Source organism: Ursus arctos, chromosome X, assembly GCF_023065955.2.
Source record: "Ursus arctos isolate Adak ecotype North America chromosome X, UrsArc2.0, whole genome shotgun sequence".
NCBI lineage: Eukaryota > Metazoa > Chordata > Mammalia > Carnivora > Ursidae > Ursus > Ursus arctos.
Genome location: NC_079873.1, coordinates 77,849,915 through 77,866,107, shown reverse-complemented (window position 1 = coordinate 77,866,107; position 16,193 = coordinate 77,849,915). Strand labels below are relative to the sequence as shown.

The 16,193-nt window shown below is 40.4% G+C and overlaps 1 protein-coding gene across 1 annotated transcript in view; it reads left to right on the top strand.

Annotated features, from left to right (window-relative positions):
* TRMT2B (tRNA methyltransferase 2 homolog B) overlaps positions 1-16,193 on the top strand; it is a 63,483-nt gene that overhangs the window by 31,960 nt on the left and 15,330 nt on the right. Inside the window, exons 8-12 of the mRNA XM_057313099.1 lie at positions 146-240; positions 732-946; positions 1,091-1,192; positions 1,992-2,111; positions 2,543-2,642. Of these exons, the coding sequence (XP_057169082.1) occupies positions 146-240; positions 732-946; positions 1,091-1,192; positions 1,992-2,071 (492 nt within the window). The 3' untranslated portion in view covers positions 2,072-2,111; positions 2,543-2,642. The remainder of the gene's footprint in view (positions 1-145; positions 241-731; positions 947-1,090; positions 1,193-1,991; positions 2,112-2,542; positions 2,643-16,193) is intronic.

Genomic DNA, 16,193 nt, shown 5'->3' with positions numbered 1-16,193 from the left:
GCTTTATGTTCAGTATTATTTATAATAGGATTTGAGAAATGTGCCTTCTTGTCTGACTACCGCAGGGCTGATTATTGTAGAGCTTGGAGAGAAAATTTGTCAGAGATGAGTCTTCGCTTGACTTCTGATTTTGTGATCTGGGCAGGAGGAGCTCAGTGTTCAGAAGGAGGCTGTAAAGAAGTTTTTCACCAGTGGGCCAGGAGCAGTCTGTGACTTGACATCACTTTACTTCCAGGAGAGGTAAACCTGGGGTAGCCGGACAGCGAGGAGGAGGCTGATGGCTTGCCATATTCTGAGTTGTGGCTTGCTGAGGCCGGGCCGCTGGCTACGGAGGAACTGGGCTAAGTGATACCAGCCCTTGTACACCAGCCAGGTCTGGGAACCCAGGCCGGATTTAGAGGGTGTCTGCATATACCTCCATCCCCTGAGACGGAGGGCCATGCCATGGAGGCTGTGTCTCCTAGCTGAGATGCTGCCCACCCCCCAAACCACTAGAGATAGAGTGGTCTGCTATTACAAAATGCTTTTTTAAAAATTCTTTTCCAGGGGCGCCTGGGTGGCTCAGTCGGTTAAGCGTCTGCCTTCGGCTCATGATCCCAGGGTCCTGGGATCCAGCCACACATCCAGTTCTCTGCTCAGTGGGGAGTCTTCTTGTCCCTCTCCCTCTGCCCCCTGCTTGTGCTGTCTCTCTCAAATGAATAAATAACATCTTTAAAAAAGTTCTTTTCCAGCACTATGGTGCGTTGCAGCCACCAGCAGTCCCCCTATCAGCTCCTATTTGGGGAACCCCACCTCTATGAAGATCTCCTGGGCTTGAAGATCCGCATCTCTCCAGATGCCTTTTTCCAGATTAACACTGCTGGTGCAGAGGTGCTGTACCGGACAGTGGGGGAGCTGAGCGGAGTGAACTCTAACACCATCCTCCTTGATATCTGCTGTGGAACTGGCAAGTGGCAGCCCAGGGCAGACTCTGCATGCTGCTTGGCTTCCATCTACCCAGCAGCCAGGGCCCGGGTGGGGAGGCGATGGTGGTGGTGCGGGCATACCATCATTGGTTGAAAATCCTCCTCTTGTCCTGTTACTTCCTCAGGTGTGATTGGTCTGTCTCTGGCTCAGTATGCCTCCCAGGTCCTTGGGATTGAGTTGGTGGAGCAGGCAGTGCAGGACGCCAGGTGGACTGCAGCCTTCAATGGTAACTGCTCACATTCTGGAGACAGAATGCAGAGCTGCAGTTGTTTCTGTGCTGTGAAAAGGGTTGTGTGGGAAGGGCCATCGACCATATCCATGATCCATGGAGAGGGGGGGAGGGTGTCTCGGAGTGACTAGAGTTGGGTCCTGATGGTTTTCTGAAAGGGGTCCCAATAGCTAATCTCCCCCTCGCCTTTTTTTTTTTTTTTTAATCCGGGAGAAGAGCCTGAGGCAATGAACAGGCCTAGATGATAGGAAGAGAACTTGGCAAAACTTTGGATAATATAGACATTGGACTCATGAGGCATTCTAACATAATACAGTAGATTTCAAACAATTGTTAACAACAGAACCTTTTCTTTGAACAAAATTGTTCACCAAACGATGGTACAGAACAGATCTCCTTGTTCCCTCTACCCTACCTCTAGAAGACTCTTGAGGCTCTGAAAATCTCTAATATAGCAGAAAGAGCACTCGAGTAAAAGTCAAGGTTTTCTTCCTGGTATAGGTACTTTATGTGCTATGTGTCACTAAGTTTTAAAATAATATGTTCTAGTATCTCAAGCTGAAAGGCCTACTGAGATATTGCAAAGGAAAGTGTGTTGGCACCAATGAGGCTGCTCCAAAAGCATTCCTTTCCTTGTTACTCAGAGGTATGCCAGATCCACAGGAAGGATGGCAGAGCCCCGGCTCCTGTACGTTTCTGTAAAGTTGAAGGTCTCCGCCACCCCCCAGCACCCCCACCCTTCCCTCACTACTGGGCTTGAGTTTTGAATTCTGTCCTGTGGGCCTCTCTTCTGCAGGCATCACCAACTGTGAATTCCACAGTGGTCGAGCAGAGAAGATATTATCACAGCTGCTAAAGTCAAAGGAAGATGGATAGTTCATTGTTGCTGTGGTGAACCCAGCCCGGGCGGGATTGCGTAAGAATGGACAGCTTTTCTGTTAACAGAGCTAGTTGGATGTTCTGATGTCCACCATCTTTAGTTCCTTACTCCCATACAGTGCTAAGGGGGCTCCCAGTGGGCTGGCTCTGAACCTACTTCTTTATTCCTAACCAATCCTGCGTGCTAGCCAGTTGGTAGTGTCTGATAACCCAGACCATGACAATTTAATTATATTAATAGCGGGGTGCCTGGGTGACTCAAGCAGTTAAGCGTCTGCCTTCAGCTCAGGTCATGATCCCAGGGTCCTGGGATGGAGCCCCACATAGGGCTCCCTGTTCAGCAGGGAACCTGCTTCTCCCTCTGCCCCTCCCCCCCACTCATGTGCTCTCTCTTTCTCAAATAAATAAAATCTTTAAAGCAAAAAAACAAAAATAATATTATTAATAGCAATGTGTTTCTTCCTACAGACTATCAGGTGGTTCAAGCCATTCGAAACTGCAGGGCTATCCGCACACTGATTTTTGTTTCCTGCAAGCCCCATGGTGAAACCACAAGGAACATCATTGAGTGAGTCTTGACTTCTTTTTTTTATGTATTTTTTATTGTTTTTAAAGATTTTGTTTATTGAGAGAGAGAGAGAGAAAGCATGAGAAGGGGGGACAGACAGAGAAGAGGGAGAAGCAGACACCCCACTGAGCAGGGACTCTTACATGGGGCTCAATCCCAGGACCCTGGGATCACAACCTGAGCCAAAGGCAGCCGCTTAACCAACTGAGCCACCCAGGTGCCCCGACTGACTTCTTTTTAAAATTATTTTTCTTCATTATCAAAGGAATCCTTACTGTATAAATTTAGAAAACAGAGTAATACAAAGAGACAGAAAAAAGTCATTATACTACATCAACAGTTAGTTATAGGGCCAGGTCTCGAGTAAGGCAAGTAAAACAACTCAATTTGGGTGCAAAATTTAGTAAGAGAGTGCAGAAAATCTCAGTAATTAAGATACATTATTCTGCATCATTTTCAAAAATCAAAATTAGTCCCAAGAAATCCATGATGAAAAACACTTTAAGATCTTTTTTAAAAAAGCAAGATCCACTCCTGTGCTTGCTAAACCCTGTCTCACTCACCTTACTATAATTCTGGTCCTGATTCCAATAAAACTTTATTTCAAAAAGCAGGGAACCAGTCTGCAGGTTATTTCCAATTTGATTTTCCAAAATATTACATTAAAATATTATTTGTCTTGATTACTGAGTTTTTTTTGTCAACCTCTTAAATTTTGTACCCAAGGTGAATGCCTCTTTCTTCACTCCAGTTCTGGTCCTGATCAATTCTTCTGAATTTTGAAAAGTTTTCTTCCTTCTCTCTGTCTCTCTCTTCCTCCCTCCCTCTCCCTTTTATATAAGCAATACAATTTGTAATATTTGAACAACATAAGTGGGTATGAAGTACAGGTGATATACCTGGATGAAATAAGTGAGAATTAAAAGTAAATGAATTGAGCTCTCAAGTCAGTGATCTAGAAAAAAATACTAAGCCTAAAGGAAACTGAAGGGAAAAATTAGTAGTGTTAGACAAAATCCAGAAATGAATGAACTGCCAACAAAAAACCCCTGTAGACTTGACAAATAAGCTAGAAGATGTTATTAGGAGAAAATAAAATAGATAAATCTAATCAAGAATATAAAGGAGGGGCGCCTGGGTGGCACAGCGGTTAAGCGTCTGCCTTCGGCTCAGGGCGTGATCCCGGCATTATGGGATCGAGCCCCACATCAGGCTCCTCTGCTATGAGCCTGCTTCTTCCTCTCCCACTACCCCTGCTCGTGTTCCCTCTCTCGCTGGCTGTCTCTATCTCTGTCAAATCAATAAATAAAAGCTTTAAAAAAAAAAGAATATAAAGGAATAAAACATAAAAATATAAAGTCCTAAATAAGAAAAAGCATAACTACAACTATGAGGAAATTTTTAAAAATTATAAGAAAGTACTTCGTACAACTCCCTCACAATACATTTGAAAACCTAGATGGGCAATTTTGTGGGGAAATGAAAATGGATAATATTAATTGCAGAGGAGGTAGGTAAACCTACACAGACCAGTAACCATGGAAAACAATTGAGAAAGTTGTCAAAGAGCTTCTACCCAAAATAAAAGCATGAAGCCCATGTGTTTTCACAGTCTTATTTCCTTGTCTATGCTTGCACATTTACCTTTTCCAGTTGTCCTTTAAGTTTTGTTATACTGTTTAAAAATGTTTTTGAGTATATGATAAAGGTGGCACCTCACACCAATAGGAAGAAGATGGAGTATTCAATAAATGGTGATGGACAACTGGGTAGCCACGGTGAAAAAAAACGTTGGATCTGTATCTCACACTGTATATACCAGGAGAAATTACAAAGGAGTCAGATTGAAATGTAAAAAGGGGAAACCATAAATGTACCCCACAAAATCACTCAATTTCTTTATAATCCTTGAGTGCAGAAGCCCTTTCTAACTATGACAATTCAATAGCCATATACTAAAAGGTAGTTAAGTTTGCTGACATAAAAAATAACTTCTCCCTTTGTTACACCATACACAGACATGAATTCAAAATGATTATAGAACTAAATGTAAGATTTGAAACATAGGAATAAATTTTTGTAACCCTGAGTTAGGCAAAGCTTTCTTAGATATGACATCAAAAACCCAAGCAACAACAATAACAACAAAAAATATAGGTATCAAATATGTGTGTGTGTATAATTGGACATCATCAAAGTTAAAAAAAACTTTCGTTTTTTTTTAAACTTTGTTTTTTTGTTAAAAAAATGTTCTTTTTTTGTTAAATAACTTTATCAAGAAAGTGAAAAGACAACTCATAGAATGGGAGAAAATATTTGCAAATCATTTATCTAATAAGGGACAGGTATCCAAAAGCCAGACACAAAGGGCCACATCTTCTATGATTCCATTTGTAGGAAATGTCCAGACTAGGCAGATCTCAAGAGACAGAAAGTAGTTTTATGGTTGCCTAAGGCTGAGGGTTGGAGGGTTGCAGAGAAATGGGGAGTGAGGGCTAAGGAGTGTGTGATACCTTCTTGGGTTAATGAAAATATTCCAAAATTGATTGCTCTGATAGACACACAACTCTTTGAGTATACTGAAAACCACTGAACAGTATAAATGAGTGAGCTGTATGGTATGTGAATTATATCTCAATGAAACCATTAAAAAATCAGTAACTTACATGATAAAAAGCACCAAAATCAAAGATGGGAGACAATATACAAACTGGAAAAATATTTGTAGTTTAAATCATAAAGATTTTTTTCCTTAATTTATAACAAACTCCTAGAGATTGATTTAAAAAAAAAGTGACATCTGACAAAGGGTTAGTATCTGAAATGTATAAAGAACTTATCTGGGATGCCTGGGTGGCTCAGTCAGTTGGGCGGCTGCCTTCGGCTCAGGTCATGATCCTGGGGTCCTGGGATAGAGTCCGATGTCGGGCTCCTTGCTCAGTGGGGAGCCTGCTTCTCCCATTTTGTCTGCTGCTCCCCGCCTGCCTCTGCTCTGTCTCTCTCTCTGTCTGTCTCTCTCTCTCTGAGAAATGGATAAATAAAATCTTTTAAAAAAAAGAACTTATCAAACTCCCAAAAAACAAATAATCCAGTTAAGAAATGAGCAGAAGACATGAATAGACATTTTTCCAAAGAAGACATGCAGATGGCCAACAGACACATGGAAAGATGCTTAACATCACTCCTCAGCAGGGAAATGCAAATCAAAACTGCAATGAGATATTACCTCAGTCCTGTCAGAATGGCTAAAATTAACAACACAGGAAAGGGCAGGTGTTGGTAAAGATATGGAGAAAGGGGAACCCTCTTACACTGTTGGTGGGAATACAAACAGAGGTGAAGCCACTGTGGAAAACAGTATGGAGGTTTCTCAGAAAGTTAAAAATAGAACTATCCTGTGATCCAGGAATTGCACTACTAGGTATTTACCCAAAGGATACAAAAGTAGCGATTTGAAGGGACACATGCACCCTGATGTTTATTTCAGCATTATCACTAATAGCCAAATTATGGAAAGAGCCCAAATGTCCATTGACTGATGAATGGATAAAGAAGTTGTGAAGCGTATATGTATATGTGTATATGTGTGTGTGTGTGTGTGTGTGTGTGTGTGTGTGTGTGTATATATACATATGTATATATATATACATGCATAGATGTATATACACACACACGCAGACATACACACACGGGAATATTATTCAGCCATCAAAAAGAATGAAATCTTGCCATTTGCAATGACATGGATGGAGCTAGAGTGTATTATGCTAAGTGAAATAAGTCAGTTAGAAAAAGACAAATACCATATGATTTCACTCATATGTGGAATTTAAGAAATGAAACAGATGAGCATGGGGGAAAAAGAGAGAGGCAAACCATAAAAGAGACTCTTAACTATGGAGAACAAACGGAGCGTTGCTGGAGGGGAGGTGGGCAGGGAGATGGGTTAAATGAATGATGGGGATTAAGGAGGGCACTTGTGATGAGCACTGAGTGTTGAATGTAAGTGATGCATCACTAAATTGTACTCCTAAAATTAATATTACACTGTAAGTTAGCTAACTGGAATTTAAATAAAAGCTTGAAATAAAAGAAAAAGGAAAAAGGAACAGAAGAAAGAAAATATAAGTGTGTTTATGAACCATGAAAGGATGCTCAGTCTCTTCCATTATAATGGAAATGCAAATTAAATGTACACCGAGATACCACTTTTTACATCTCAGATGGGCAGAAAGAAGTTCAAAAGTTTGATAATACACTGTTGGCAATACTAAGAGGAAACATGAATTCTAAAAATTACTAGTCAGAGTGTAAATTGGTACCATTCCTATGGAGGGAAATTTAGCAATATAGATTATAAATGTATATATACCCCTTAAATCAGTAATTCCATTCCTGAGGCTTTATCTTACGTGACACACGTAAAATGACCTAGATACAAAGTTCTTTATTATAATATTATAACAGCAAGCAATGAAATATCTTAAAAGTCCATCAGTGGGGAACTGGTTAAACCATCAATGCTCTGTCCATACAATGGAATACTGTGCTGCTATAAAGAGGAATGCAGATGGTCTCTGTACAGATCTAGAAAGATCTCTAAGGTGTGTTATTTTTGAACAGCAGCGTTATTGAGATATAATTCATATATAAAATTCGTCTCTTTAAAAGTGCATAATTCTGTGTTTTTTAGTATGTTCTCAGACTTGTGTGGCCATCACCACTATTTCCAGAACATTTTCATCACTTCAAAAAGAAACCCTGCACCTCTTACCTGTTACTCCCCATTTTTCCCTAATCCCCTGGCTTTAGGCAACCACTGATATACTTTCCTGTCTTTATGGATTTGCTTATTCTGCACTCTTCATACAAATGAAGTCATACAATATGTAGTTCTTTGCATCTGGCTTCTTTCACTTATGCAAGGTTCATCCTTGCATGGTGGTAGCATGTATCAGTGTTTCATTCCTTTACGGCTGAATAATACTTCACTTCATGGATATATCACATTTTCTTTTTATTTTTTTAAAGATTTTTTAATTTATTTGAGAGAGAGAAAGCGAGAGAGCACGAGCGGGGGCGGGGGGCAGAGGAGAGGGAGAAGCAGGCTCCTCACTGAGCAGGAAGCCCGATGCGGGACTCGATCCCAAGACCCTGGGATCATGACCCGAGCCGAAGGCAGCCACTTAACCAACTGAGCCACCCAGGTGCCCCAATATATCACATTTTATATATTCATGTGTCAGCTGATAGACATTTGGGTTGTTTCCACTTTTTGCCTCTTGTGAATAATGCTGCTATGAACATGTGCAAATTTTTGTGTGGACACAGGCTTTCATTTCTCTTGGGTAGATACCTAGGAGTGGAATTGCCGGGTCATGTAGTAACTCTGTGTTAACCTTTTGAGGAACTGCCAGCCTGTTTTCCAAAGAGCTGTTCCATTTTACATTTCCACCAGCAGCCTGTGAGGGTTCCAATTTGCCGACATCCTCACCAACTCTTGTTACTGTCTGTTTTATTATATTCATTTGAATGGGTGAAAAGTGGTATGTTCTTGTGGTTTTGATTTCTATTTCCTCAGTGGCTAATGATGATGGCATTTTTTCATGTGCTTATTGTCCATTTGTATATCTTCTTTGGAGAAATGTCTATTCAGATCCTTTGCCCATTTTTTAATTGGATTGTCTTTTTATTATTGTTTTAAGATTTCTTAATATATTCTAGATACAAGTCCCTTATCGGATACATGATTTGCCAAAATTGTCTCCTGTGGGTTCTCTGTTCACTTTCTCGATGGTGTCCTTTGAAGCATAAGAGTATTAATTTTCTTTTTTTTTAAAGATTTTATTTATTTGAGAGAGAGAGGGAGAGTGCGCACAGAGGGAGAGGAAGAGGGAGATGCAGAGTCCCAGCTGAGCAGGGAGATCCCAGGACCCTGAGACCATGACCTGAGCTGAAGGCAGATGCTTTACTGACTAATCCACCCAGGCGCCCCAGGAGTATTAGTTTTCAATTTGTCCAGACTGTTTTCTTTCCTTCTTTCTTTTTTTTTTTTTAAGATTTTATTTATTTATTTGACAGAGAGAGAAACAGTGAGAGAGGGAACACAAGCAGGGGAAGCAGGAGAGGGAGAAGCAGGCTCCCCACCAAGCAGGGAGCCCGATGTGGGGCTTGATCCCAGGACCCTGGGACCCTGACCCAAGCTGAAGGCAGACACTTAATGACTGAGTCATCCAGGCGCCCCTGTCCAGACTATTTCCTTTTGTGGCTTGTGATTTTGGTTCTAAGGTCTGTTACTAAGTGGAAATAGTAAGGTGTGCAGAATTGTTTATATAATAGTAAACTGTCTTTGTAAAAAAGGACAAAAGATTAGGAGAATATGGATTTATATTTGTGCAGGCATCGAGAAACTGGTAATTTATATAAGAAACTGATAATAGTAGCTATCTATGGTCGGGAAGAACTGTGGAGGTGGGTGTCCTAGCCGGGAAGGAGACTTCACCAAATAGCTTTTTATATTATCTCACTTTTGAATATAATGAAAATATTTATTATGCAAGTCAATAAATTTAAAAATACAATGATTAAGAGTAAACCTAGGATTCTGCTAACACAGTGAGTAAAACAATAAATAGGGCCTTAAAAAGGTAAGGAAAATTTATTTTGAAAAGACGGTACGTGCATATGGTAGAAAAACTCAAACAATACAAAAGAGTATGCAGTGAATAAAATGAGTCTATTTCTTACTCCTGGCCCCTAATCCTTCAGATGTCACCACTCTTACCAGCTTCTTGTGTAGCCTATCAGAGATATTCTGTGACTATACAAGTTCGTGTGTGTGCATGTGTGTACACATGCATGTATGTATACATACCATCCCTCTCTCTCTCTCTCTTTTTTTTTAACAAATAGAACTAAAACACTGTTCTGCCCCATGCTTTTCACTTAACATTAGATTTTGGAGATTGTTCTACGATGATGTAGAATCTGCATCAGTACTTACAGGTCTACTTAATTTTTTAAATAGGCTATGTAGTTTTAACTTACATAAATATGTCATTTAACTAGTCCCTTGCTCATGAATTTTAAGGTTGTTTCTACTCTGTTGGGATGACAGTGTTGCAATGAATATCCTTGCACATATACCTTTGTACATATGTGCAGTGTATAGGTATATGTGATGAATAAGTGTATGTGATAGTATATATAGTAGATAAATTCCTGTTGTGGAGTTGCTGAGTTAAAGGATATATACTTTTAACATTTTCAGCTATTTTCTAACAAAGCTCTAGAATTAACTTATCAAAAATATCCTTTTGGGATTGTGATTAGAAGTACATTGAACTTACTAATTTAGGGAGAATTGAAATCTTTACAATATTTTTTCTGTCCAAGTATGTGGTATGTCTCTTTAGTTACTCTAGTCTTATATAATTCTCTAAAGCCATATATATATATATGTAATATATATATATATAATTTTTTCCAATATAGGTCTTTCTTCATAAGGTTAATATAAGATATTGTAAATAGCAATATTTTATTGCTATTATGAACGGGACCTTTTTCATTACTTTTTCTAAGTGGTTATTGCCAACCTTGTGTCCAGCTTCCTCATTCTTTTATTAGTTTTATTTGTTTTCTAGTTGCTTCTCTTGCTTGGTAGCTGGCCATTTTCTTGGTAGCTGGCCTTGCGACCACCATATCAAAACCAGTTTTGTCTCTCTCCTTCCAATACTTTTTCTTTCTTATTACATTGGATAAGGAAATGTTCCATTTTAGGGGCGCCTGGATGGCTCAGTCAGTTAAGCATCTGCCTTTGGCTCAGATTATGATCTCAGGGTCCTGGGATCAAGCCCCACATCAGGTTCTTCTACTCAGCAGGGAGTCTGCTTCTCCCTCTCCCTCTCCCTCTGTGTATACTCTCTCTTTCTTCCTCTGTCTCTGTCTCTCTGTCTCTCTCTCTCTCAAAGAAATAAATAAAATCTTCAAAAAATTTTTAGAAAATGTTCCATTGTAGAAGCACTAGTGAATATCTTGTCTTGTTCTGATTTCAGTGGGACAGTGCTATTTAAACTGTTGAGAGTCAGCCAGGGAAACAACTCTTTTGCTTTGTTGGTTTGAGAGTAAATTGGCACAATCTTTTTCAGAACAGTTTAGTGGTATATATCTTAGGGCCTTACAAACATATAGGCCCTTCAACTCAGCAGTTCTACTAAACAACTAAAAATGTGTGCAAAGATATAACTATTAAGGATATTCGTGGAGGACTTTTTCAAATAGCAAAGTGTTAGGAACAGCTTAAATTTCCAATAGTAAGGGATTAGATAAATATGGTATGCACATTTAATGAAATACCATATAGTCAATAAATGTGAGGTAGCCTGGCATGTAGTGGAGAGATGGATGTGCTCTGTGATGAACTGAAGAAACTGGTTGTAAAGCAGTATGTACGATATGTACAGTGGGACTCCATTTTAAGAAACCAATTTAAATATACATATTTAGAAAGGTATATCCTGGAAAGTCAGCAGTGGTTCTCCTTGGTGAGTTTATAGGGGAATTTTTGTGCTTACTTTTGCTTGACTGCCTTTGAAATAAGGAAAAAGAGTAATCTACTTTGAAAAATTTCAATAGAATAATTCAGTAATATTTATTAATTTTCATGTGCAAATCATACAGAAAATATATGACTTAGGCCGCTTGCTCTATGCACTATTGAACTCTGTATCACAAACTGGGAACACAGAGATGAATAATAAGTAGTTTTAGCTTCATTTCCACCCTTGAAAAGATTATACTTCACTGTGAAAGATGGTTAAAAAAAAAACCCAGGTAGTTAAATTAACTAATGTTGTTACAGAGAGTGACATATGGGGCTGTCGGAACACAGGGAAGGGCTTAATTTTTAAGACGGGGTGATCCTATAGGTTCTCCTTGGTTTCGAGGAACTGATACTATGATCTGTGTCTACAGGCTGTGCTGTCCTCCAGACTCTGCTAAGAAGCTTCTTGGTGAGCCTTTTGTCCTGAGAAAAGCCGTGCCTGTGGATCTGTTCCCCCATACCCTGCACTGTGAGCTGGTGCTCCTCCTCACCCGATAAGCAGCCTCCTACGGGACTGCAGGCTGTTTATTAAGGCTGGAGTTTTAGTACCTTCCAGGTTTGGCATCTTGCTCCATTGCAGATCCTGAGAGCGTTATTGGAGAAACCAGTATTTGGATCACGATCAGGAAGAATATATAGGTGACCCTTGAACAACGTGGGTTAGGGCTGCTGACCCCCTACACAGTCGACAATCTACCTATACCTTTTGACTCCTCAAAAAGTTAACTACTCTTAGCCTGCTGTTGATTGGAAGCCTTACTGATAACAGAACCAGTGAATTAACACATATTTTGTACGTTCTATGTATTATATGTTGTATTCTTACAATAAAGTAAGCTAGAGGAAATAAAATGTTATTGAGAAAATACACTTACTGTATGGTATTTATTGAAAAAAAAAATCCATTATTAAGTCCATCTGCATAGTTCAAATGTGTGTTGTTAAAGGGTCAGCTACAGCAGGCCTTCTATCTGATGCATATTTATAACCTTAGTTTTTAGGTTCCTTTGCTTTCACGAATGTTGGCCTGGTTGTGGCCACTCCTTGGCGCTGGATCTAGACTGTTCTTTCCTTTTGCTGTCAGCCTGTCATGCCTCCCTTGGTCCTAGTTCAGTCTTATCTCCTCTCTCTGACTCTGTGGTGTGGAGAGAACATAACTGAGCTTTTCTCTGCAGCTGGTCATAACAACACATTGACTTGGGTCTCTGTATTTGCTGATTTGGGTAGCTATGTTCTGCATTCATTAAGTGGCCAAGGATTAGAAATAGAAGCAAATCTAGTTTTTTTTAAAAAGCAGAGTAAGCTATAATGTGATTGCAGGGTGACTGAGTGATCTCAGAGCTTTATTCCTTTGAGTTTTCTAGGCTTTGAAGTTCTAGAATACCCTTTAAAAATGGTAGGAACAGGGGGCACCTGGGTGGCGCAGCGGTTGGGCGTCTGCCTTCGGCTCAGGGCGTGATCCCGGCGTTGTGGGATCGAGCCCCACATCAGGCTCCTCCGCTATGAGCCTGCTTCTTCCTCTCACACTCCCCCTGCTTGTGTTCCCTCTCTTGCTGGCTGTCTCTATCTCTGTCAAATAAATAAATAAAATCTTTTAAAAAAAATGGTAGGAACAATAGCACCAATCAGTTCTCACCTAAGGGAGGAGAATTGGCTATAGTAGAAACACTGTGGCAAAGAAGATCTTCAAAGAAGAGACTGAATACCTATAATTGTGCTATGTAGTATGGACGCAGAAAGCTCCAGAATCCCCTAATGATCCAGTATATACTATAATAAACTGGATATGGAAACTGACACCCTCTAGTCCATGATTTCTTCAACTCTGGAGTTGTCCTTGGTTACTTGTGCAACAATTTAGATTGTGTTTTGAATCTTTTAACAGCCTAAGGACATGAACAAAAATCTGATTTACAAAATGATATTGGGTCAACTAGTATTTTTCTCAATCCTAAATACTTCTGGAGAAGCCTCCTTCTCAGAAAAATGTGGCTGTTAAAGCTACCATATACATATCCATTTAAAAAAATGCTAGAAGGAAATAATGTAAAGTGATAAAAAAAAGTGTTGACTTATGGCAGTTTTCATTTCCCTATTTTTTGTTTTATGTAATAGGGAAGCGACTTTTTATCTTCTCCTCTTTTGTTCCCCATATCTGTAAATGGCAAAACTATCTATTAGTTACCTAAGCCAGAAACCAGAGTTAGCTCTCTCAGTCTCATACCCAACTGCCTACAAAGGGGGTTCCATCTAGATATCTTCTAGGTGCTCCAAACTCAACATATCTAATGTTGCATGCTTCACATCTGCCCCCCAAACTTGTTCTTGCTCCTGTATTCCCAGTCTTGATGAATATACTAATCTACTCGGTCACTCAAGCCAAAAGCTTGGGAATTATATCTGAGTCCTTCTCTCCTCTCTGTCCTTCCCCCATCCAACACATCGCCAAGTCTCCATCCCTATAGGTTACCATCGTTTCTTACCACATCATTGCTCAAAAGGCCATCTTCTTTTTTTTTAAGATTTTATTTATTATTTATTTGCGAGAGAGAGAGAGAGAGAGAGAGAGAGAGCACAAGCAGGGGGTGTGGCAGGCAGAGGGAGAGGGAGAAGCAGACTCCCCGATGAGCAGGGAGCCCGACATGGGGCTCCATCCCAGGACTCTGGAATATGACCTGAGCCAAAGGCAAACGCTTAACCAACTGAGCCACCCAGGCGCCCCTCAAAAGGCTATCTTCTTCTTCTTCTTCTTTTTTTTTTTTAGGATTTTATTTATTTGTTTGAGAGAGAGCACAATCAAGGCGAATGGCAGAGGGAGAAGTAGACTCCCCGCTGAGCAGGGAGTCTGATGCAGGACTCAATCCCTGGGCTCCGGCATCATGACCTGAGCTGAAGGCAGATGCTTAACCCATTGAGCCACCCAGGTGCCTCTCAAAAGGCCGTCTTCTTAACTGATGCTGCTGTATCCACTCTCGCCCCCATCCATTCCATTCTCTATAGCCATAGTGAGTTTTCTAAAATGTCAATGTCATTGTGTTTCTCCAGTGCTTAAAATCTGTCATTGGCTTCTTACTGCTTTTAAAAAGTCCAAAATTCTTTTTAAAAAAGGTTTAATTTATTTATTTGAGAGAGAGTGAGAGAGAGCATGAGTGAGGGGTAAGGGCAGAGGGGGAGGGAGAAGCAGACTCCCTGCTGAGCAGGGAGCCTGACACAGGGCTTGATCCCAGGACCCCAAGACCACGACTTGAGCCAAATGCAGACACCCAACCAACTGAACCACTCAGGTGCCCTAAAAAGTCCAAAATTCTCGATGTACCCTCAACGCCCCTTCATAATCTGGACAGCCTAATTTTTCTCTATGCATTAAATGCCTTTCCCTGGAAAAGATAAATTTCTTCCATTCTGGTCCTTTTCATACTCTGTTCCTCAGCTTGGAGTGCACTTTCCATTACCTCTTCTGGCTAATTTTACTTATCTTTCTGTTTTTAATTTAGATATTCCCCAAGGAATGTAGAATTGGCTGTGGATAATCAGCTTCCTGCTAATTTTGTGAGTGTTATTATAAGATGAATTTAGAATCATGCTTCTGTCATCTTTATTATGAAAACTTCCAAATATCAAGAAAGTTGAATAGTGCAATGAATACCAATATATTCACCAAGATTCAACAAATGTTAACATTTTGCCATATTTGCTTTATCTGTGTATCTGTTCTTTGGCAAACTATTGGAAAGTAAGTTGTAGATATGACATTTCACCTTTAATTCCTCCGCATACATCTTCTGAGCAGGACCTTTTTCCGTGTAACTCTGTGGTACATCATACCATAAGCACAGCAAGAATTAACAGTACCTCACAGATCTTCACAAATATTGTCTACTATCTAACCCACTGCTTCTTGAAATGTGATTTGCAGGCTGCTCGATGGTTCACAGGGAGATAAGGAGCTTGTACCGTAGTCTATCAGTGCACTACATACTTCACTGAGAAAGTTTTGTCACAAAAAAATCAGCTGAATAAAACAGTGTACTTCGTGACATAGTTCATTTACATCTATGGGCTGGATGAGTAGACAGCTCTGTATTCACATTTCCCCAGCTGTCTCCTAAATGCCTTTTTTTAAAAAAAGATTATTTATTTGAGAGAGAGAGAGCACAAGCAGAGGGAGCAGTAGAGGGAGAGGGAGGAGCAGACTCCCCACTGAGCAGGGAGCCGGACACGGGGCTTGATCCTAGGACCCTGAGACTGTGACCTGAGCTGAAGGCAGATGTTTAACTGACTGAGCCACCCAGGCCCCTCCTAAATGTCTTTTTTTTTTTAAGATTTTATTTATTTATTTGACACAGAGAGCGCACTCACAGCAGGGGGAGCAGCAGGCAGAGAAAGAGGGAGAAGCAGTCTCCCCACAGAGAGGGAGCCTGATGCAGGGCTCCATCCCAGGAGCCTGGGATCGTGACCTGAACCGAAGGCAGATGCTTAACCAACTGAACCACCCAGGTGCCCTCCTAAATGTCTTGTATAGCCAGTTCATACGTTGCATTTGGATGTGGTGTTTCTTTTAATTTAGAACAGTCTCTCCACTTTTTTTTTTTAGATGGCACTGACTTTTAGACACCGGCTCTGCCCCACATTAGGAATCTGTCAGATTGTAGTGTCACCAGCCATCCTGGTTTGCTGTAACTGTCCTTTAAGCACTGATCCTGTATCCCAGGATAGGATGCTTTGTTTCCTTATGGTGGTGTTTAGCTCTTTCTTCCAGCCCCTGAATTTCCTGTAAATGAGAAGTGCTTGGGATTAGAGGCTTGATTTGATTTGATTAAACCATTTTTTTGACAAGAATGCTTCATAAGCAATGCCGTGTGCTTGATGTCACATCTTATCAGGAGGCATGTAACGTCAGCTGTCCACTCTTAGTAAGGGTGATGACTTAGGTGGTGGCCCTTAGA